The 23,150-nt window shown below is 41.0% G+C and overlaps 1 protein-coding gene across 2 annotated transcripts in view; it reads left to right on the forward strand.

Annotated features, from left to right (window-relative positions):
- dpysl2b (dihydropyrimidinase like 2b) overlaps window positions 1-19,673 on the forward strand; it is a 37,363-nt gene extending 17,690 nt beyond the window's left edge. For both annotated transcript variants that reach the window (XM_039779780.1, XM_039779781.1), the window contains exons 4-14: window positions 3,537-3,701; window positions 4,041-4,102; window positions 6,835-6,915; window positions 7,247-7,315; window positions 9,893-10,013; window positions 10,322-10,478; window positions 10,606-10,747; window positions 11,139-11,309; window positions 15,908-16,087; window positions 16,375-16,546; window positions 18,945-19,673. In XM_039779780.1, the coding sequence (XP_039635714.1) occupies window positions 3,537-3,701; window positions 4,041-4,102; window positions 6,835-6,915; window positions 7,247-7,315; window positions 9,893-10,013; window positions 10,322-10,478; window positions 10,606-10,747; window positions 11,139-11,309; window positions 15,908-16,087; window positions 16,375-16,546; window positions 18,945-19,036 (1,412 nt within the window). In that variant the 3' untranslated portion in view covers window positions 19,037-19,673. The remainder of the gene's footprint in view (window positions 1-3,536; window positions 3,702-4,040; window positions 4,103-6,834; window positions 6,916-7,246; window positions 7,316-9,892; window positions 10,014-10,321; window positions 10,479-10,605; window positions 10,748-11,138; window positions 11,310-15,907; window positions 16,088-16,374; window positions 16,547-18,944) is intronic.
- Window positions 19,674-23,150: the final 3,477 nt, after the last annotated feature.

Here is a 23,150-nt window from a genome sequence, read left to right on the forward strand (position 1 = left end):
TTTTTTTTTTTTTTTTTTTTTTTTTTTTTTTTTTTTTTTTTAAAAAAAAAAAAAATAAAATTTTTATATAAATTGCAGTCCTGTTTTGGTTTTTTTCCCCCTGTGTGCAGTCCACTTGTTCTCCCTGGGTTTGTTTGGGTTTCCTCTTACGGTCCAAAGTCATGCTGGAAACTCAAAATTCTTCTCCTAATACAGGATTATCAGTATTAGTTCACAATGTAGCATCTACTGGCATATTAAAGCTTATTTTTATTATTAAACCTAGTTACCCTTTAACTGGTGACTATTCATGGTGTTTTCTTTTTCTACTTTGGATTTATATTCAATGCCCCTTTTTTGTTATGTCCCTGTACTATTTCACGCAACAGTTCCTGGGTTTGGTTCTGAATGTCAGATCCATTTTGGATCCAGTTTCAAGTTAATACTCACAAGATTGACATCCAAGCAAAGAGATTAAAACTCAAGAATCTGAGTATTACTTGTTATATACTTAAAATAGCTGGAACCTTAATAGATTTGGTAAAACAAAAAGGGATTTGAATTCACTAATATTACTAATTTGTTACTTGCTGTTATCTATGTACTCTCAATCTTCAACCAGTGGCTTTTTGTTCTTTAGAAGAGACACAAGAATGTAAAGATAAAACGGCTAATGTAACGTGAAAAGATAACAAAGTTAAATGAAGCTGTGGCCCTCCCCTGTGCTGACTCCCCAGCTGACCTCTCCTCTCCCTCACAGTAGAACAAACACTCTCTGGCGACTCGTGTCGTCACCTCGGGCAAAACGCTGACTGCTGCAGGCTCAGGCAGGTCTGGAACGGAGACGTAACGCACAGAGAAGCCTGGTGACTGGAATGTCAGCGGAGTGCAGGTCACAAGTGGACAGATGTGTGACTGCGCCTAAAATGGAATGTGACGGAGAGATTGTTTCAGATGCCAGACACAAACTCATTTGGATTTGAATCCGATTTCAAACCACAGACGAGTGTTCAAGATTAAATCTCATGTTCCGTGTGGTCCGGACTTTAATTTACCGGATCTGAATCCAGTCTAGATATGCCAAAAATCCGATGTGAGCTGCCAGTCTGAACATGAAGACTCACGTTTCACATAGAGGCAGTTAGAAACACTTGTGACCACATGTGTATATAATACAACAACACAAAGTTTAAGAAGTGATTTGTTATTCGTCATGTTATTCTTAAGTCAAGAAAAATGCCCAACATCGACTGGTTTCAGCTTGTCCAATATGACGAATTTTCGGTAAATTGAACATGTTTTGGTTTTGAACTGCTATCTGAAGCAATTTGAAGATGTCACCTTGAGCTCTGGGAAATAGTGATGGGCATTTTTGAAGTATTTTCTGACATTTCGCAAACTAAATAATAAATGATTAGAAGAGAAAAAGGTCCGGAGTGCTTAGAAGTTCAAACAAATAATGAAGGTGCTCTTTGGAAGGGAACTCAAAAGTAAAAAAGAAAAAGTTCCAATGCGCTCTAATGGCAAAAAGTTAAAGCCTTATTTTAGATGGCTACATGTTGAAATTACTAGCACAGGGCGCCTGGGTAGCTCACCTGGTAGAACAGGCGCCCACATATAGAGGTTTACTCCTCTACGCAGCGGCCAGCGGCCCTTTGCTGCATGTCATTCCCCCTCTCTCTCCCTTTTCATGTCTTCAGCTGTCCTATATAAATAGGGTTGGGTATAAAACGAAATTTTTAACTGTGCTGGTGCCTGAACCAATACTTAAAAAAAAAAAAAAAAAAAAAAAAAAAATAGGGGAATAGGGTATTTTACCATAACTTTGAATGCACCACGAGGCTTACTAGTTTCAAGTGAACGCACCACGTCTGTGTTGTTTTTCTGACAACGGCAGCTGCAGACTGCTTAACGTCCCGCTGTTGGAATCCTCTACAGTGAAATACAGCCGCACTTTACACCGTTTAGCTGTCAGCATTTTAACCGTGTTTAATCCAGCTGCTAGCTAACAGTAGGCTAACGTTACCTGCTGTCAAATGAAGTGTCAACTAGCATCACGTGCAGCGATGCTCATGTGGCCTCTAACGTCTGTTTGCAGCGCAAAAGGCATTTAATTGGCACCGAAATGAGGCACCAAAATCTGCATTGCAATTCGGCCCAAAATGCCCAAAAAATAATCTTAAAAAAAAAGAATAAATTACTAGTACATGTTACAATAGTACTGAGTAACAACCATAACCAACGCGTAGCGGCACAAACAGCCGCCTTCTTATAAATAAATAATTTGTTTGAAAGACTTGATGAATTGGATGAAAATAACAGTTATTTGCAGCCCTAATGTGATGGCACATTCTTTCCTGACCGCGCTGAAGGATCACACGTCAGCAGATGTGAGACATTATATTCACTCATACTTGTCTGAAAAGTAACCTCTTCAAAAGTAACATCTTGAGCCCATTTACTGTGAGTTTGTCTTTGAGTGGTGGAACCCATGAGCAGATGGAGCGGATGATGGTTTGTATTTTAAGCTCTGCTTCGTATAGAGACAGGAGTCGTGTGTCTGGTACAACGATCAATAATAAGCAGCCACTCGAGACCAATCTGGAACATATTTGGCGACCAGGTGTGAACTAAATCTGTCTCGGTTTGGTCTAGACACATCATAATCATTCAAATCTGGACGATATGACCTAAAATTAAAATCCCCATTACTTGAACATTTTAATTAACATGATTAATGAACGATTATTATAATTTAGTTTTTGCTCTCATAGTTCACTGACAAGGTTTGTACTGTAAATATTCTCAACTATTAAAGGTTTACTGAATATTTAGAACAATTTGAAATTAAAGCACACATTGCTTGAAATGAAAACTTGTACATGCTGTAGTTTTAATGTAAAAAGCAAGTTTCCTAAAGTATAAAATAAATAACTTCAGTTCTGTGCAAACAAAATACATTTTAAATATTGCCATGTTCTCCAATGTTTTCTCAGTTAGCCTTTTAAACTGATATCAGATTAGTAAACAGAATGTGCCTTTGGAACATTGGATGAATGGTTGCTGATAATGGGCAATGTAGATATTGCATTAAAGATCAGCCACTTCTTTCTACAACAGTCGAGAACCCTTTTGCAATTATGTAAGCACATAATGTCATCTGAAAAACTGCTGCCCTGATTAAAAAAACAATCTCAGCTGGTATTCTGTCTGTAATGGAGTGGAATGGAAATTTCTAAGTGACCTCAAACTTTTGACCGGTAGTGTACATGAATACACACAGTGGGGAAAGTGTTAAAAGAATTTAAAAACCGAACAGACATGGAAAATTACGTCTGTCCTGAATATTTATTCTTTTCGATTATTCGTCCAACCTTTATTGAAAACAGATATCAGATATCGTGTGTGTGTGTGTGTGTGTGTGTGTGTGTGTGTGTGTGTGTGTGTGTGTGTGTGTGTGTGTGTGTGTGTGTGTGTGTGTGTGTGTGTGTGTGTGTGTGTGTGTGTGTGTGTGTGTGTGTGTGTGTGTGTGTGTGTGTGTGTGTGTGTGTGTCCAGTTGACCACGTGGTTCCCGAGCCTGGCGTCAGCCTCATCGCGGCCTTCGAGCAGTGGCGTGAATGGGCCGACAGCAAGTCGTGCTGCGACTACTCGCTGCATGTGGACATCACAGAGTGGCACAAAGGCATCCAGGAAGACATGGAGGCGCTGGTCAAGGATCACGGTACGACCACGCCCAAAGCATTTGTGTTCAACAACGCAATTTGAAGAATTTGCATTGGGTCAAGAGCGTAATGTACTGTTCCCCACACCCCACAGTTAACAAAATATTACACTTTTTCTTCTTTTAAGAAATGTAAAATGCTAAATACGCCACCTAATACTCTTCTAATAAACTGGATGCCTTTTCCAGTGTGTCCTCTTTCGGCTCATTGTGATACATTTAAGTGTGTTCACATTTGACTCTTGTTATTACTTTCTCGGTCATAGTGGTCTGTTGTATTTTCCTGTTTTAATCTTCCCTTTCCCTGGTGGTTTTCACACGGACATCTTGTGTTTTTAGGTGTCAACTCTTTTCTGGTCTACCTGGCTTATAAGGATGTTTTCCAGCTTACGGACGCTCAGGTTGGCCTTCTTCTCTTCTCCCTGTCACTTCATTCTTTGTCATGCCATGTGTTGATGAGAAAGAATGCATTTTCTCACTGGGTTGTAAAATTTGATATGATAATGATACATGCTATATTAAAGATCAAATATAATATCTTAGATTTGGATGGAGCCTGTAGGGTTGTGGCACTGTATTCTACTGTTAACAAGGACACTGATTGGCCTTATAGAGACCGGGGTTATTACAGTAAACAAAAACCAAAATAAGCAGTGAGAAATATTTTCTAGTAAATTGAACCTAAAACCTTCAAGGAAAAAAACTAAACTAAAACTATACTACCAGGTTAAATAATTTATAAAAAAAATAATAAAAATGAACTTTAAATAGTTTCAGTTTTAGTTTTTTAGCTATAATATTTCACTCCTTGGGGGGGGAGACTGCATGAATTTCCATCAACTCTCGTGACATTGAACCACAACGGACTTGACTTGAGATGGCGCTGTGCCATCATTTCTTCACATCGGACGCTAAAGTAACGCAAAGACTAAAGATTAAACATCGTGGCCGTTCTCCAGCCATGTGCTTTGTATGTATATGTAGCTACATCCTTCTGAGACATTATACCTGGCCCTAACAAATACCAACTAAAACTAAACCTATAAAAACCTTTCTGAAAATGTGGAACTAAACAAAAACTAGCAAACGGTTGTAAAACAAACCTAAACTAAAATGAGATAGAAAAGAAGAAAATAAAATAAAGAACTAATTTGAAAATATTGAGATATTAAGACGCAGCTTCTCCCACACTAAATGTAATTAAACTATACATTTTCCTTGAACGTGACACTTGATGCTGCGCATAAATCCCAATCTGATCTGTCCTAATAGCAGCGAGCCTAACGGACATCAATGCTGCGTGGGCTATGAGACGTGACCGAACGCAGACAAAGAGGATGCTGTTTACTGTGGGAGCAATAGTTGGATTAACCAAAATAACAACTAAATCAGGACTCGTTTACTGTTGCCGACATCCAGACTGACAGCTCGGCCAGAAAAGCAATTACGGTCCAACCAAAAACTTTTATTTTAATGTATTTGTGTCAGTCTGCCAAGATGTTCACCACATTACGTTTTGATATGTTTTTTTTGTTTGGTTTTGTCTGACAACAAACCGGCAGCAGAGAGATTTGTAGCCAACAATAAGCCTGACATTATAATAACGCAGAAGTCCTATCACGGCCCTCCGTCCCACAGTGAGAGTTCCAGCGTGAATCTGTTTGTCTTGGCGTCTTTTCGTACCCACCGTCTGTGTGTTTCTCTTGGGAGAGTGACTGGATAACGAAAGCCACATCTCCGTCCAAGTTCTCTTTCTGACTCATGGTTCAAACGAATGAATCACACTTGAAAGCTGGTTTCAAACAGATCTGTTTTGGTGGTTTTTGCACCTGTGTGAGGGATGAGTTTCCCTCTCATGTCAAACTTTGGCAGCTCTTTGTCATTGCTGTTGTGCGCTTGGCAGCCGGGAGGTGATGATGACTCGCTCTACACGCCGTGCCCTTCGGTCCGTGAGGTCATCGCGTAGCTTCAGAAACAAAACGAGAGTATGAGAGACTCGCGTACTGTGTGAAAATCACGGTCCAATGCTTCATTTCACCAACCAAGTATTCTGAGGGTTATGATTAATTGTCTGGTTGATTTTACATTATTATTTGGGGCTTAACCTCTCATCTGTGACAGCAAGTGTAAAGTGATATAATTAATCTTATTGTGATGAATGGTCTGATTATTATAACTGCAGTGTCCGCCATCCAAAAATGCCTAACCTTCTATGGTTCCAGCTTCTTCCCGTTTTATTTCACTGTAAATTGAAGTGGGTTTTGGACTGTTGGTCGAACAAAACAAGCAAATTGAAGACGCCACCTTGGTGCAATGAAATTGCAATGGCTGTTTTTACCCCTTTTTATTTATTTTTTTACATTTTACGATCAAAAAAATAATTATGAGAAGTATTTTCGAGAAGAAGAATTAGAAATAAATGTTAGTTGCAGCCTTGGAGCTGATAAAATTCTGAAATTGTTTAGGATAGCATATCTGAGTGTAAGACAACTAAATCGGAGACAAAGAACAGTGGAGTCTGTGAAAGAGATGGTTATGAAAGTAATGTTTAATTCTGTGGATGTTTTTAAAATGCAAATGGACAATATAAGCTTTAACAATTCATCAGTGTTGTGATGTGACAGCATTTTTGCTTGACAAAGACATCTGTTAAATCTGTTAAAAAACTTGTTTAGCTGGGTTCTTGGGATTAAAACAGAATTTTCACCTATGATATTTCAGTTTTAAAAAAACCCAACTTTTTAGATGAAAGACAGCTTTAGCACCAAAGGAAGACACAGTCAACATATTCTGTATTTGTCCTTCAGAAAAAGAGTTGGTCAAAGAAAGATAAGATGAGAGAAAACAATCGCCATCATGTAACCACCTTACATGCTTTCTCATGAAATAGCCAAAGGCCATACTCTCATGTCTATCCCAACTAGTCAAGCATTCAATCAGACAACCCACTCACTAGAAGCACACTTAAAAACTTTTTTTTCCTACGTCACTTATTCATAACATGTCAGATATCCAAAGTTTTCTTTAGTCTAGTGTGATACTAGACAGTAAAGAGTAGAATTCAAGATTTGTGTTGACAGACTACAGGTTGCCTCAGAGATTATACCTGTCCCTGTCTCCCTGTTTGCTGCAGGTGTACGAGGTGTTCAGTGTGATCCGCGATCTGGGAGCCATCGCCCAGGTGCACGCTGAGAACGGAGACATCATAGCTGAGGTACGACATTTCACTCCAGTAGAAGAGCCGAGATCTGATAGAAATAGACACGTTTTTTTTTTTTTAATTTTGCTGGATGTTTCCTTTTTTAAAATTGGCATCAAATGGTAAAATGAAGCCCTAAGCTTCGAGTGTCTCAAGGCGCTGCTCGTCGCCACACATTCACTGCCAGGGCTGTTCCTCAACATCTCCTGTGTGTGTGTGTGTGTGTGTGTGTGTGTGTGTGTGTGTGTGTGTGTGTGTGTGTGTGTGTGTGTGTGTGTGTGTGGGTGTGTGGTTGTGTGTGTGTGTGTGTGTGTGTGTGTGTGTGTGTGTGTGTGTGTGTGTGTAGGAGCAGCACAGGATGCTGGAGCAGGGGATCACTGGTCCTGAGGGACACGTGTTGAGCCGTCCTGAGGAGGTAAGACAGTTTCAGCACTGTGGACACTAGTCTCGCATTGCCAGACCTTCCTGCACGGCACTGTGGAGGAGGGTCTGGTTAGTCCACACAGCATTCTGGAATGGGAGAAAAACGTGCTCTGGTTTATTGGCATTTCTTTAAACCAATCACAATTGTCTTGGGCGGCGCTAAGCGCTGGACGGAGCCCCGGTGCCGCGGCAAAATAGCCTCGGGAAGGAACTTGTTTTGGTGGAACGTGTACGTTCAAAAGCTGTTTTAGTCTTGCAACAGAAAACTCAGATTGGACAGATAGTCTAGCTTAGAGCTGAAGATCTTTGCCCAAACCCAACGGGTTGCTGAGGAGGTGAAACAGAGGCTGGCCTCTGGAGGACTTATTTTATTTCTTTGTTCCAACTTCCAAGTGGCCTATAGCCTCCGTTAGTCATGAATAAATGGTGTTAAAACATGTATAAATGACTCATTCTTGACGAAAGACAAAAGAGCTGTGTGCGTGCGGCGCAGTCTCTTTTTTTTTTTTTTTTCCCCTTTTCCACCGAGTGGGGCATGTGCCCGCTCGCGGTGTGAATTTCGGTATTTCGTGACATGCACTCTAATCACTGCTGATAGACGGCCTTTTGTACAGTCGGGCTGTAAACGGGTTCGGGCTTTTAAAAAGCTGTCAATCAAAATGTACTTGTCGGGCTCGGGCCGATTACAGCTCTAGTCTAGCTAGCTGTCTGGATTTACCCTGCAGATATCTGAGGAGCAGTTAACCATAGTCCTCAGAAATCGATCAGACTTTAAAATTCCAACACAAAGAAAGCGGAAGGAAACGGACAGTCGGCCAAAAAGAGGGACATCCGGCGGAATTTCCTGCGGCAATGGAGCAATCCCGGAAGTGGAATGTCGTGGACATAGACTCTGTGGACAGTGACTGACTGACCTGTCTGGGTTTTAGGTAAAAAGCTGGACCAGCTTGTAAGTTCTTCTCTGAGTTGTATTTGCAGAAGTCCTTTGCGTGCTTAGGGGATTAGACTTCTCCAGCCCTTACAACTGTTGCTGTTAGGTTGTTTGGGAGTTTTCCGTTGAAGCCGTGGGCGTCTCGTTGCCTTGGCAAATACCTAAACACCCTCTTCAGATTCACCTTCATATGTTTCATGTGGGAACCCCAGAGGCATGACAGATCCTCTAAATAAATCATTGTTGTTACTCATGAACATCCAGATGTGGGAACAAAGTAGAGAATGAAATTGGAAGTATGACTTATGGCAAGCTGTATTTATTGCTAAAACCTCCTTTTCTCTAAAATTCCCTCGTTCCTATTATCTGTTTCCTAAGGCAGGGGCAGACAAAAAATAATTTAGAAAATGGCATTTCTTTTTACCTTTTTTGGAGGAAGTTGGTGATGATACAAATTTCCATTTTTCATATATATTGGAGGGGGACATGACCCCCATTTTCTATGGTGATTACACGCTTCAAATAAGTTACAGTGAGGTTAAATACTGAATGATTTCTCATGAATCAAATCTTGATTTTAATCCAAATTGTTATTATTTAGTGATTTATGGAATGGTTATCAAAAACCTCAGGCAAAAAGAAAGAGGATAAAGGAAGAAAAAATGCAAAATGATCCAATTGAAGACGGGATGAGGAATGGACCGTGCTCTCTCTTTTTGGAACATTTTGTTATTGTTAGTCATTGAAATATCACAATCCTGCCATCTCACTTATCAGAAAAAGCTGCAAAGGTTCTCTCAAGGGGTTTACCTTGTTTTTGTTGCTATGGATGGAAAACACATCTTAAGGACATTAAAGCAGCAACGAATCAAAAGAAATAGTTTGACATTTTGTGAAATACGCTTCTTTGCTTTCTTGCCGAGTGTAGATGAGAAGATTGAAACCACTCACGTCTGTATCGTAAATATGAAGCCACTGTCTGTAACTGGTTAGCTAAACTTAGTACAAAGACTGGAATTGGGGGGTGGGGGGGCGGCTTGCTTGGCAAAATCCACCTACCAACACCTCTAAAGCTCATTAAATAACACATGATATCTTTTTTTTGTTTTTTTTATCTGTACAAAAAACAAAGTGTAAAATGACACGTGGGGAAGGCTTTTTCATGCTAAGCTAACCAGCTGCTGGTTGCTTTATATTTAATAAATGAGATTGAGAGTGGTATTAATTTTTTCATTTGATTCTTGGCAAGAAAGAAAATTAGCGTACTGTCCAAAATGATTTAACTGTTCCATTTCAGTATAACCCTACTCTGTTAAGAGTATTTCCCAAGGGCTGTGATCAAGTTGATTTGTTTATCTTGCGTTGATTGTCTTTTGATTATCTTCTCATTTTATCTGTGTATAATTTATTGTATCTATAAAAAGTCTGAGAGACTATTAGCTTTTATGTCATCACTCAAAACCCCATTCCCAAAGTTTTAAATCTTATTGCTCTTATACAAAAAAAAAAATTTGAAGAGCTGTGGAGGTAATATTAGTACGAAATGATGGACATGTGGTGGTCAGTGGTGAGAAAAGAAGAAAGGGGGTCAAACTAATGCCAGCCCTTTACTTTCTATCGTCCCTTTTTCTTCTCCAGGTGGAGGCAGAGGCTGTAAACCGCTCGGTGACTGTGGCCAATCAGACCAACTGCCCTCTCTATGTCACCAAGGTGATGAGCAAGAGTGCTGCTGATGTCATCGCCCAGGCCAGGAAGAAGGGTGAGTCTCTAATATACATGTCATCTTGCGCTAATTAAATCAACATTTCCTGCACAGTTTGTTAGCATTTGAATGTCTCTTTTCCCCAAACTAGAAACCACAGAGATGAGACTTGAAACAAAACCTCAGTCTACCCCACTAACACAGACATAAATATTTCAATTTGTGGGTTTCCACAAATTCTATTTAGGTTTTGGATTAGAAAACGCCTAATGACTGAACATTACTTTATATGCTCAGTTCCAATCAAGTGTATTCATGCAGAACCACGTTGTTATCTGGGGTTTTAATTGTGATTGGACTTTCAGGCACTGTGGTCTACGGAGAGCCAATCACCGCAAGCCTGGGAACAGACGGTTCTCACTATTGGAGCAAGAACTGGGCCAAGGCAGCTGCCTACGTCACCTCCCCTGCTCTGAGCCCCGACCCAACCACACCAGACTATCTCAACTCCCTGCTCTCCTGGTAAGAGATGATCCAGACATTTAAACTGGACATACAGTGCAAAATATTACAACTTTTAATTTTCTCTACAATGAACACAACATCACTTCCATCTATCCTTCTTTCTACACCTTGACCATCTATATAGTGGTGACCTGCAGGTGACAGGAAGTGCACACTGTCCCTTCAACACTTCCCAGCGTGCTGTGGGCAAAGACGACTTCAGCTTGATTCCTGAAGGCGTCAATGGTACTGAGGAGAGGATGTCTATCATCTGGGACAAGTGTGTGGTACGTGTATTTATCAATCGAAGCATTAGGTGAGCTAGGGTCGGGACATATGGATACATTTCATCATTAGCATTTAGCTTTGACTAAATGCTAGTGTTTATACAGGAGTGTAGAAACTTGACATGACACGTGCACCACTAACAGAACGCAGGCACAGGGTGGAAAAAAAATGCAGCTAAAACCATGCACACAGAAAAATGCACATCCATCATAACACACATAGGCTAAGCAAATTATTGTAACCGTAAAACACACAATATTTCACACTGAGCAAGAATGATTGACTAAACATGCGAGAAAAGGAAAGGCACAGAGAAGATCCAAGACAAGTGAGTCCAAACTAAAAAGTGACCCCTGTACTATTCTCAATCCTAGCTCTGATTCATTTCAGGTGACCGGTAAGATGGACGAAAACCAGTTTGTGGCAGTGACCAGCACCAACGCCGCCAAGATCTTCAACCTGTACCCGCGCAAGGGTCGCATCGCTGTCGGTTCAGACGCCGACCTGGTGCTGTGGGACCCAGACGTCACGAAGATTATCTCTGCCAAGAGCCACAACTCGGTACCAACTTCACTCAACTTCATAACTGATAATAGTTACATCTTGATCAGAGTTACGCCTCGAGGGCGCCCAGGAGGCTCAGTTGGTAGAGCGGGCGCACATATGTAGAGGTTCACTCCTGGACGCAGCGGCCGCCGGTTTGAGTCTGACCTGCGGCCCATTGCTGCGTGTTGTTCCCCCTCTCTTTCCCCCCTTTCATGTCTTCAGCTGTCCTGTCAAAATAAACGGCTAAAAAAAACCAAAATGCCCAAAAGAAAACATCTTAGGTCTTGTAACGTCAAATGAAAAAGATCCATCTTGTCAAATAATTTTTGAGTCCTTAGTTTATTTATTTAAACACGAGAAACAATTTTACCATTAGGAACAATTTTTTTGCCAGAAATATGATTCTAGAAAAAAGTTAAGAAATCAACTGCAAATCTACAAAAAAGGACTTAATTAAAGACAAAAACGTCTTTATGGACGTCTTTATTGTTTATGTTAAAACAGGAAAGGGTCTTCCTCAAACTGCGAGCTGCCGCCAAGTTTGAATCACACTATTTTCTAAAAATCATTGTGTGTCAAACGAAGGGACCCAAACCATCAATAACAGCCCCCAGACCACAAGGTACTGTAAACAGTGGTGTTCACAGACTTTTGTCATATAGTGTAAACATGGAAGGTAACATTACTCCAAATTAAAAGTCAGATTAAAAAGAGGTTTTAAAATAACAAGCAAGGTAGTGGTTTTCCATGACATACAGCTTATGTATAAATCTTACTAATACAAAAAATGCTACTATGTGATAATGATTAAGGATAATAATTCAGCTAATGTAATTGATGACAGCCAGAGCAACTGGTTTATTAGTCCACTTCTTGTTGTATGGCCATCTGACTGTTGAACAGTTCAGGGTGTGGGCCTCATGCAGCGTCGAGGGAGTGATGTCATCCTTAAAATCTGCAGAGAACTGGAACACATCGTTTCTGATTGTTAGCAGGCGTGTGTCTGTGTGTGTGTCTGTGTGTGACATACAGAGACTATTGCTGTGTATGATCCTGGACTCTGTTTGCTCAATCCCGTCATGTTCTTGGGTTTCTTTTTATTCCGCTTGGTCAGAAAAATGACAGACTAATGTTCATGGGAGAAACCGCTCATTTTGTGAGTGTGTGTGTGTGAGTGTGTGTGTGTGTGTGTGTGCCCAGCCTACTGGTGATCTCATTTCAGGCTTTAAGAGTCCACCAGATTGCCATGACCTCAGCTCCAGTAGCTTTTAGGAGAGAGCAGTCATATTGCTTCCAAATTCGTCACACAGCAACCTCCAGTCCCCCTCCCCTGTCCACCCAAACACCCAAAGCACTCAGACTACCCGCTCCTTCATTTTCTTTTTCTTCTTCCTCCTCCTCTGGCCTGAGAACTATTAGCTTTGCTCTCTTTTATTAGCCTTAGAAGCCAGAGGGAACACTTTCAACTCTGTGCGCAGTAAATCAGTTAAGCTCCTTTCACAAGTGCACTTTAATCCATAAACATTCTGGCAATTTTACATGCTGGCATCATGTGTGAACACAAACTGGAAGTTTATCAAGATGGCTTTGGCAAGTTTCCAGACAAAGACTGAGTGAGATTTTCATAAATCTGTGATTTAAAGCGGCAGCATTCCCAGATACAGCATGAGGTTACATTATCTTTATGATGGTAGCAAATCCGCTGGAGAAGATTGTGTCTCTGCTACTTGTGGAGGTATTTCTGGGAGGATTTGATGTATCTGCATTGGTTGTTTGAGGTACAAGCAGCTGTAGTAAAACATCGCCGGAGCGCACAGCTGTCGAACTTCAACCTGCCTTGAATCTAAAAACACAAACTAAAAATCATTGTCGGATATGTCATATCTACAGCACCCATGTCATGGATGATGTTGCAATGTGTTCAGTGAAGAAAAGCCAAGAGAGTGCAACATAATTATATGATTAACTGAGTGGAAAACTCCAACCCAAAATGCAGCTTGCATTTATCTAATTCTCAAAGTATTTTATTAGCTTCAAATATGGATGGATTGCATATTTCTTTTTGTCAGGATAACCAGGGTTATTTGGTTGAATTTATGTAGACTTTAGGTTCACCTAAATGCATTTTAACAGTAATCCAGCTAATGATTGAAATCTGTGAGGTTTTTGGTGGAACTGGCAGCTACTATGGGCTTACAGCAGCCGTGTCACCAATATATAAATCAGGCAGAAATTGATAAAGTAGAACCAGGAATGTGAATCCTTTACAGAAGCATGATTCAATAAACAAAGCAACTACTTAGTGAAGTATTTACAGCCTCTAAGTGCAGTAGAATGGGACACATCCAAACTCTGATGCATTCCCGTTTCCTGGACATCTGTAACAACAAATAATAAGGGCTTACAACCAAGTTTGATAACTGATTTTGCCTGTACGATCCAGAGATATTCATATGTCCACAGGGATCCACAAATCAGTTTACGTAAGCCTCAATTAAGCATTAACATTCTCCCCTATCAGTCCCACCACTGGGACCGATGGGGTAGAATGACAACATTTTTGGCAAGCTCACAAAAATCCAGTTGAGAGAATATACTTTCTTTCAACAACAAAAGGAATTTTAAAACCATAATTAGGCAGTCTGTGTAAGAATTCAGAGCTCTTTTGTTCTGTTCTGTGTTGTCCTCCTTTCCCAGCTCAGTGCTGTTATCCAGCAGGGCTGCCATCCACGGTGACTATAAAACATCAATCAGGAAAAGCTACATGAATTGTGACGCGTCAACACACTTGACATGAGATTTTCTCTATGTGAGACATTTGTTTGAACACAAAACTCTGACTAACTTATGCTGCAATAGCACCGAATAAAAGGTTCAGTCCTTCCATTCATTTGAATGTGGGTAGTTTGCTCAGGCGGCGGTGGGAAAAGTTCAACTGAAAGAGAATCAACTTTTGAAGAAACGCAATGCAACGTCTCGTCCGAGGGTGGCCAAACGGCGATCAGACAAAAACGCAACGTTATATGTTTCACATGTTGTCACTCAATTTGGCCTTGTTCACCAGTGTAAAACGCACCGTAACATTAGGCCTCGCATCCTGGTTAGTTATTGAAAGTAAATGTAATTTGTAAATGTGAATCTGTTGATGCGGACAGACAATCGCTCGTAAGACCCGGCATACTAGCAGAATGGCTGGCTCAATGCTAGCATCATGGGACAACAAATGCGTCATTTAAAGGGTCACTTCCACACAGCCCTGCGTTTATCGCCGCAGCACCTGATTTTAGTGTAAATGCAGCTTAAAATAATTGCTAATTGTTGAGAGGTCGCTCTGTTTTTAGGGTGACCTCTTTCCACCAGTCCAGGGACAGCAGATCTAAAATAGCCTCCAGGCTAATTCTGGCACATTTTACTTTTATGTATTATTCGTGTGCATTGTCCCTGATTTAAATAAACCTGAAATAAAATAAATAAGGCGCTAAATTTGAGTGAGTTTACAGCTGGAGACGGCAATCCGAAACAGAAATGTGTACCTGAGATTAGGGCTGGGCAATATATCAATATTATATCGACATCGATATAAGAGGCTAGATATCATCTTAAATTTTGGATGACATGATCTCTTGATATGACACAAGTGTTGTCTTTTCCTGGTTTTAAAGGCTACATTACAGTAAAGTGGTCATTTCCTGAACTTACTAGACTTACTAGCAGCTTTATCATTAGCCTTTACCCACTTTCATTGTCACTGTAGCCATATAATTGGTGATTATTTATCAAAACTCTCTAAATATTTTGTAAAAGCACCAATAGTCAACCCTACTATTCACCGGAATATCGGCATTGATGTATCTGGCCAAAAATATTGTGATATTTGATTTTCTCCATATCGCCCAGCCCTACCTGAGGAGAATAATAATAATAAACCCACGTAAAGTGAATTTACTCACCTTTTCATCATGAAATGATGTTTACAATTACAGTACAGGCCAAAAGTTTGGACACACCTTCTCATTCAATGTGTTTCTTTATTTTCATGACTATTTACATTGTAGATTCTCACTGAAGGCATCAAAACTATGAATGAACACATGTGGAATTATGTACTTAACAAAAAAGTGTGAAATAACTGAAAACATGTCTCGTATTTTAGATTCTTCAAAGTAGCCACTCTTTGCTTTTTTTGATAACTCTGCAAACCCTTGGTGTTCTCTCAATGAGCTTCATGAGGTAGTCACCTGAAATGGTTTTCACTTCACAGGTGGGCCTTTTAAGGGTTAATTTGTGAAAATTTTTTCCCTTTATTAATAAAAAAGCAAAGGGTGGCTACTTTGAAGAATCTAAAATATAAGACATGTTTTCAGTTATTTCACACTTTTTTGTTAAGTACATAATTCCATATGTGTTCATTCATAGTTTTGATGCCTTCAGTGAGAATCTACAATGTAAATGGTCATGAAAATAAAAAGGAAACTCATTGAATGAGAAGGTGTGTCCAAACTTTTGGCCTGTACTGTACGTGTATTTGTCTGTGTATGTATTGGACGTTGGACATACTATTCGTACTTAGCCTTCCTTCTCAGTTACTTTTATATCATTGCCCTCCTCTACAGACTGTGGAGTACAACATCTTTGAGGGCACAGAGGTGCGCGGCGGGCCTCTGGTGGTGATCAGCCAGGGCAAGATCGTCCTGGAGGAAGGGAACCTCCACACCACTGAGGGCTCGGGACGCTACGTGGCCCGCAAACCTTTCCCGGACTACGTCTACAAGAGGATAAAAGCTCGCAGCAGGGTACAACGCCGCTTTTTGTCTGCCATTATCTCTGTTGTAATCATTTTAGCTGATTTGATATTGTCTAGTGAAGTTGTTGCTGTTGGAGGAAGGCTCCACACACCCAGCCCTTTTATACAGTATAATGATTATTGATGGTTTTGTGGAAATGTGGAGGAATGACGCAGCGTGTTACAGATGTGTTCAAAACCGGCCTCCCTCTTAGGGGATGGTACATTTCCTTGTTCTTTTTCACTGCCATGACGATTGTGTCAGTTTCCTTTTTTTTTTTTTTTCCCCAAATGCAGCTGGCTGAGCTGAGGGGTGTACCCAGAGGACTGTATGACGGCCCGGTCTGCGAGATGTCTGTGTCAGTCACCCCGAAAACCATGACCCCTGCCTCCTCTGCCAAGACCTCACCTGCCAAGCAGCCCAACCAGCCCGTCCGTAACCTGCACCAGTCCGGTTTCAGCCTATCCGGTCAGTGAAGACATTAGTCCATTATCATTGTTACTACTCTTTTAGTCTCGCTTTGCCAGACCGTCCACATGCTGCGGAGCCAAGGAGGGTCTGGTCTGGTCCACACAGCATTCCGGGAGAAAATACGTGCTCTGGTTTATTGACATTACTTTAAACCAATCACAATCGTGATCGTGAGCTGCTGCGAAATAGCCCGTGTAAGTTCAAAAGTTGTTTTGGTCGTACAACAGAAAACTCAGATTGGACAGATGGTCTAGCTAGCTGTCTGGATTTACCCTGCAGAGATCTGAGGAGCAGTTAACCATAGTCCTCAGAAATCCACCAGAGTTTAAAATTCCAACACACAAGAAAGCAGAAGGTAACTTGCATCCGGCGGAATTTCCTGCAGCACCGGAGCAATCCCAGAAGTGGAACGTTGAGGATATAGACTACTACTCTTTTAATACTTGATTCTGAAGATACATTTTCTGCCCTTCATACACATAATTAAATAATCCCATTGAGGCCTATTTAATCTCTCTGCATGCAGTGTGAACGTCTGCTGAACAGGGAGCTTTCATTATCGTTGATAATTTGTGCAATCACGTAAATGGCCCTCTCAAAAATGGACAAATACACTTTTATGCATCTATAGAAATACATGGTTGACAAACTATAAGTTGCAATGTATGTATATGTAAAAAACACGAGGGAATAACAAACCTCATTTGCCCCCGATTTGCCTACTTCATAAACAGTCGTGCAAAGCATGAAATCTTCAGCATTGGAGAAGGTGCATGTTTCTACGCTTGAGCAGTGCTGCGTCTCGATGCCACAGACATCCATAAATTAAGCCAAGGTCACCATTCAGCATGTCTTCGAGCTGCACGCAGATACATAAAGCGCAGCATTCATAAAATGTGCCCAAACCACACCTGCATTTCTGAGTGAAATTTTGCACCAAATTCAATCCATTTGAACATGAAATGCAATCAGACTTCAACTTAGGTGAACTTTGCAAGTGGTCAACAATGTGACTTCACAAGTCAAACAGTTTTTAACAACAGATTTTATATATTCATCCAGTACCAAGATGGCACCCATTCATTCCGGTGAAAGCCGTTGACCCAGTGCATACTCAGTGTGTGTTACTGTCTCTTTCCCTGCCTGTTTGGTCACAAGACACTACATTGCGATTAGGTCAAACACAAAACGGAAATGCTTTTTAAGCCTCTGGGATCATAGTTATAATTAATCCAAAGAGTAACTAGAAGGGCACTCGGAGAGCGCAGACCTCCGCCAAGGCACGCCCCATCTCACATAGGCTTGACCTATTTTTTAATACTTTTCTGACACTTCACCGGTGTATATGATATTTTAGGGTATTTGTGTAAAAAGAATCCGTAAAAGCTGAGCTGCTGGTGATAGAAGTCATTGTAACATGTTAATTGTCTATCCCAGTGATTCCCCCCCCCGCCCCCCGGGGGTACTTCTGCTGTTGCCAGGGTGTACGTGGAAAGATTATGGAGCAGCTTAATTCATTTATAAAAACAAAATAAAAATCAATGATTATTAAAGAATATATCCGCTATAACACCTGAACACAGAAGTTTAAACAGGTAGCTAAAAGTAGGGCAGGGTACCGAATTCAATACGTTTTAGGCACAGCCTCATAAGTATCGAGTCTCGGAAAATGCCTCGTCATTCAATACCCAATTTCAATACCTAAGGAGTAAATCTCATCAGCGTCAGTGAGCCAATGAGCATGCAGCATGCTTCTACCAAGATCTAATAATGCTGGTGATTGGCTGTCTGACGTTACACATCGTAGAGACCACGCAGGAAAAACTCAGAGAGACGGGGCTTACGTAGTAGGAGCTGAACAATAAATGGAAAGATTTGTGCCGTAATGTCTAATGTAATTTCTTCTTTTTTAAAATTGGTATTGGAAAAAAAAAAGCATTTTTTAGGAACCGGTATCAAAGTCACGGTATCGGTATTAAATATTTTTTAACGATACCCAGCCCTAGTTAAAGTAATGAATAAATGGTAGAAATAGTTAGCTAAAAGTATTGCAGCATCAGCGGCTGAAATGGTTAGCTAAAAGTAATGGATAAACGGTTGAAACATTCAGCTTCACTCCAAGTAGTAGTAGCAGCAGTAGTCCAATGATAGTTCAAAAGTGAACAATATCCACTTTTATATAATGAATAGTGTTAAACATTTGGAACATACATTGAGAATTGAATGATATGAAGAAGTATGTCCCAATTGTATGCCTACTGCATGCAACAGTACATACATTGTAAGGGGCAGCTGCAGTACATACTGAAAGTAAAGAGAAAAAGTATGCAACTTGGAACTCAGCCCAAGTATCAACACAACCTTGAAATGCCAACTTTCCTTTTTGATCTCGCAGGCGCTCAGGTTGACGACAACATTCCTCGCCGGAACACCCAGCGCATCGTGGCGCCGCCTGGCGGCAGGGCCAACATCACCAGCCTGGGTTAGAGCTCTGCCCTCGGCCGCCAGGGAGGAAACGAAGATCGGAGGACGGACGGCCGACGAGAGCTGAAGGGTGGAGAAACCACGTCACGACACCGGGAGCCGCAACCCTTCGCAGCACCTGACCGGGCCATCCATCAGCCTCCGTCTTTCACCTCCTCCTTCGCCGCCTTTCACCTGCCCACGCTCCTCCTCCCCAAAACCCCATCCTAGAGGACACGGTTAGAGAAAAAGAAAAAGGAAAAAAAAGGGTCTGCCTCATATGATTAAAAAAAAAAAAAAAAATGACAACACTCCTTATTTGAGCACTTTTGACTGCATTATTTTTTTTTTTTATACCGTACTTTCTCCCTGCCATGTATCTTTTTGATGTTTGTTTTGCTGTTGTTTTAATAGAGCCGTCAAGTTGTGACTAAATTGAATTAACACCGTTAAGAGAAGAGGAACATTTTCATGCAGGATGTCTATTGCATTTCCATTCTTCCTTTTCATTTTGGGGAGTAGTTTAAATGGCGCATGGGTACAAAACCATTTCTTACCTTCTTTTCTTGCTTTTCTTGGAAAAAAGGCCAATTTGTAGGTTGCTTGAAATTGAACCCTGTTACAGTTTATTCAGCTGACAAGAATAGAATACTTCTTTCAAGCTGTCTGTGGTTTGTATTATGTTGCATTTCAACTGCCTCGCTTTCCAGTGCATCGCCATCCGTCACATACTGCTGTAATCAATATACCATTGATTATTCGCCCTGAGGACGTCCTTAAGGTTTGAAAAATTGAACAACACCACAATCTTTTATTAGGATTATAGACTCTGGCTGCACTGGCTCTCGTCTCATGCTTTCCCACCTGTGGCTTTGCTAAGGTACATAAGTTGATAACCGTATTCCATATTTGGCGGCTGCCTTAGAGCTTGTTTAGCAGAAGGAGCTTTGGCATGTAGTAAATAAAGCGTAATGCCTCATCTCTGAGCGATCTTGGCCAACGTTAAGTGGGAGAGTTGAAGGGAAGATTTAGGGAGGAAAGAGAAAGTTGTACTCACGGTCACTTCAAACTCACCCTTTCCTTGCCTTATTGTCTCTTAATGCCGTCCTATTAGACAACTTTTAGCGGTGCGGGGAAGGTGCCATTCACTCTGCAGCTACATATTTTTCCGGTTTTGTTTGCGTTCCTGTGAATCCTAAAGGTCCATAAAGGTTTTCGATTGACGGCTGTTAACTGATAACCGTCCCATCACCAACCAGTGCATTTACACACAGAATGTTTTCCCCTCCTCCAAATGTGACTGTTTTATACTCATCAAAATCCCTCTTTCTTTTCTACTCTTTATGTGCCTGAACCCACAGAAGTTGTACTGATAGTTTGGTTTGTTCTTGTTTTGTTGTTCTTATTGAGGTAAGTGAAGGATGTAAGATAAAAAAAAAAAAGAGGAAGATGTAAAATAGCCAGGATAAACCGATTTCAAAGGTGCCAGATTTTGCGCTTTCATAGGGCCTATTCTGCCGGTAGAGCCCCTGTAAAGACGGAAAATGCTCGATTATCTTAAAAATGTTCTAATGTTTTAGAGTTTTTAAACTTGTTGTCCAACTGCTTTTTAGTGTCTTTCTGTAACTAGGTGCCTAAGGGCTCAGCACTATTGATTTACGCTTGGAAGTAGAAATGAGCTAATGTATTTCTGACTAGTGTGCAGTGTTGATGTGATGGATGGGACACGCACAGCAGGCTCCTGTACAGCGCTCCTTACTGTTGTTGACGTGACATTGCTCCGGGCTGTGCTGAGCACTCATACCTCCCTTTTCTTTCTTTTTTTCTTTTTTTTTTTGCATGATCTGGTTTTCATTAAGCCAAGCAACTGATTTCCTGTGTTAGTTGTTATGTCAACGAGGTCTTGGCCACCAGTCATCTCTCTGCAGCCTTTTTCTTCCCCATGACTCAACACGGAGCAGCAAGCTCACCCTGACATAAGGACCAGTTACATAAGTGTAGAGTAAGACTAGTCTATGCTTTAGACTGGTCTTCAGTTATTTAGACTAGTCTAATGTAGACCGTACTGCATTCATATTAACACCGAAGACCTACTTGTTGCTGTAGCCGCACATAAGAGCTATAGCGTTAGCTTTAGTTAGCTGTGACATTTAAGCTTATTCAACTGGTCTCACACGTGCATATAATGTAGATACATACGCACTACATCACCTCTGTGTTTGTACTTTCAAAACCCAGTTTTCAGGCTTTCTCTCCTCTGGTCTAACTGGAAGCATATAGAAGTCTGTCAGCGTTACGAATGGTATATGTATTTAAGGAATCCAAAAGCGGGGCGAATGAAATGGGTCTGAAACATTCAAAGATGAGACAAGATGGGAATGGGAAATGGAAACTCCATCTCCACAGCAACTTGCACACATCACACAAAGCCGTGCGGAATTTGGCCCCGTGTGTCTGACGAGTATTTCTTCCATTCACAGTGGCCTACTGTTGCCTCTTCTTTTTTTTTTCGTCCTAATTAACATTGCATTGGTACTTGTAGCCCTCTCTTCTTATAGACACACTACACTGTATGACTCCCTCCTGTTACGTCAGGTGGGAAAGTATGTGGTAGAAGAGATGGGAGAATGTCCCATAACAGAAGTCCCCAACACGAATACTAATTGGCAGCAAGCGTAGCTGTTGTGAGACAGTTTGCTCCTTGTATTTTAGTATTTTCCATGTCACTCCTTCCTTTCAGTTTGTCTTTATCCGCCTTTCTCTTCTTTCTCTTTCTCTTTCTCTCTCTCTCTCTCTCTCTCTCTCTCTCTCTCTCTCTCTCTCTCTCTCTCTCTCTCATATATATTCTTCACCTCCCTCCCTCTCTGGCTCTTTTGTTGTTTCTGGCTGTTGCCGAGGCGACAGACCTCTCCACCCTCACAGGGTTCTGCTTTTTTGTTTGTCATGGCAACGCTTGTCAGATTGGAGGTTGCTAATAGCAACCCGTCCTGACCTGGTGCTATTGAGACACACACACACTCACTTTTATAATTATTCTGTGAGAACACCATTTCTACATAATCCTGTGCTAAGTTGCGTGGAATCCAGAATCCCCTGCTGCTTAAAAAGAACTTAGTTGACAGCACCCAACAGACTATAGAAGAAACGCACACACACTTTCAAACACACTCATCAAACAGCCGTTGCTGTGATGCAGCATCCATGCCTGAAGAATTGACAAAAAACAGCTTTCAACGCTGGCATCCTCGCCGTGTCCCATGCCTCCTCGATGTACACACACTAAAACACACACTTGTACTCCTTTAATGCTCTTGTCAGCTTGGATGCTTTTTCTATGCCATATTATGCTAATGATATATGAGTGATATGTATGTACGCAACGTGCTGCAGGCTGAGAGGAGCTTCCTTCCATTCTGAGGTTGTTGATGCTGTTGAACACCTCCCTTGCCCCCCCTGAACCCTCTCGTCCGTCCGTCCCCCTCTGTAAGCCTTTCCCCCTTGTGAAAGTGAAACTGTGTGATGGTATTTGTCTTGGTGGCTGTGGGGTTTCTGGGATGCTTGCTCATTATGGATAAAGTGTCAAATCCCACAGATGGTGATGTAAAAAAAAACAACAAAAAAACAAGGACTTCAAAGAATTAAAAAAATGAGGGAAAAAAGAATACAATCTCTGTTTCTTTTGTGTGTGTGTGTGTGTGTGTGTGTGTGTGTGTGTGTGTGCCATGAAATACAGACAAAGGAAACAAGCACACAGACAAAACAGAAAAGCATAACTACACTTGCAAGAGTATTTGTAGTGAACTGCCCAAAGCAAAAAAATACGTTGAGTCATTTTAAAGGATTACTTTTAGTTTGGTTTTCCTAGACTGTATCAAAGAAGACTGGAAGGACATTTGGCAAAGTTTTTGGAGGGTCCAGTTTAGAGATGGCCCGATACCAGTTTTTGCTTACCGATTCCGATACCTGAACTTGCGTATCGGCCGATACCGAGTACCAATCCAATACCAGTGTGTCATATATTTTATTATGTTTACTAACTGTATACTACTATCCCTGTATGGATGTGATATTATTTCTTTATCTATCTTTGTTGTACGGCCTGCTCAGGTTAAACTCTTTGTGAAACATGAACAAACAC

The sequence above is a fragment of the Perca fluviatilis genome, chromosome 17 (assembly GCF_010015445.1).
Source record: "Perca fluviatilis chromosome 17, GENO_Pfluv_1.0, whole genome shotgun sequence".
Taxonomy (NCBI): domain Eukaryota; kingdom Metazoa; phylum Chordata; class Actinopteri; order Perciformes; family Percidae; genus Perca; species Perca fluviatilis.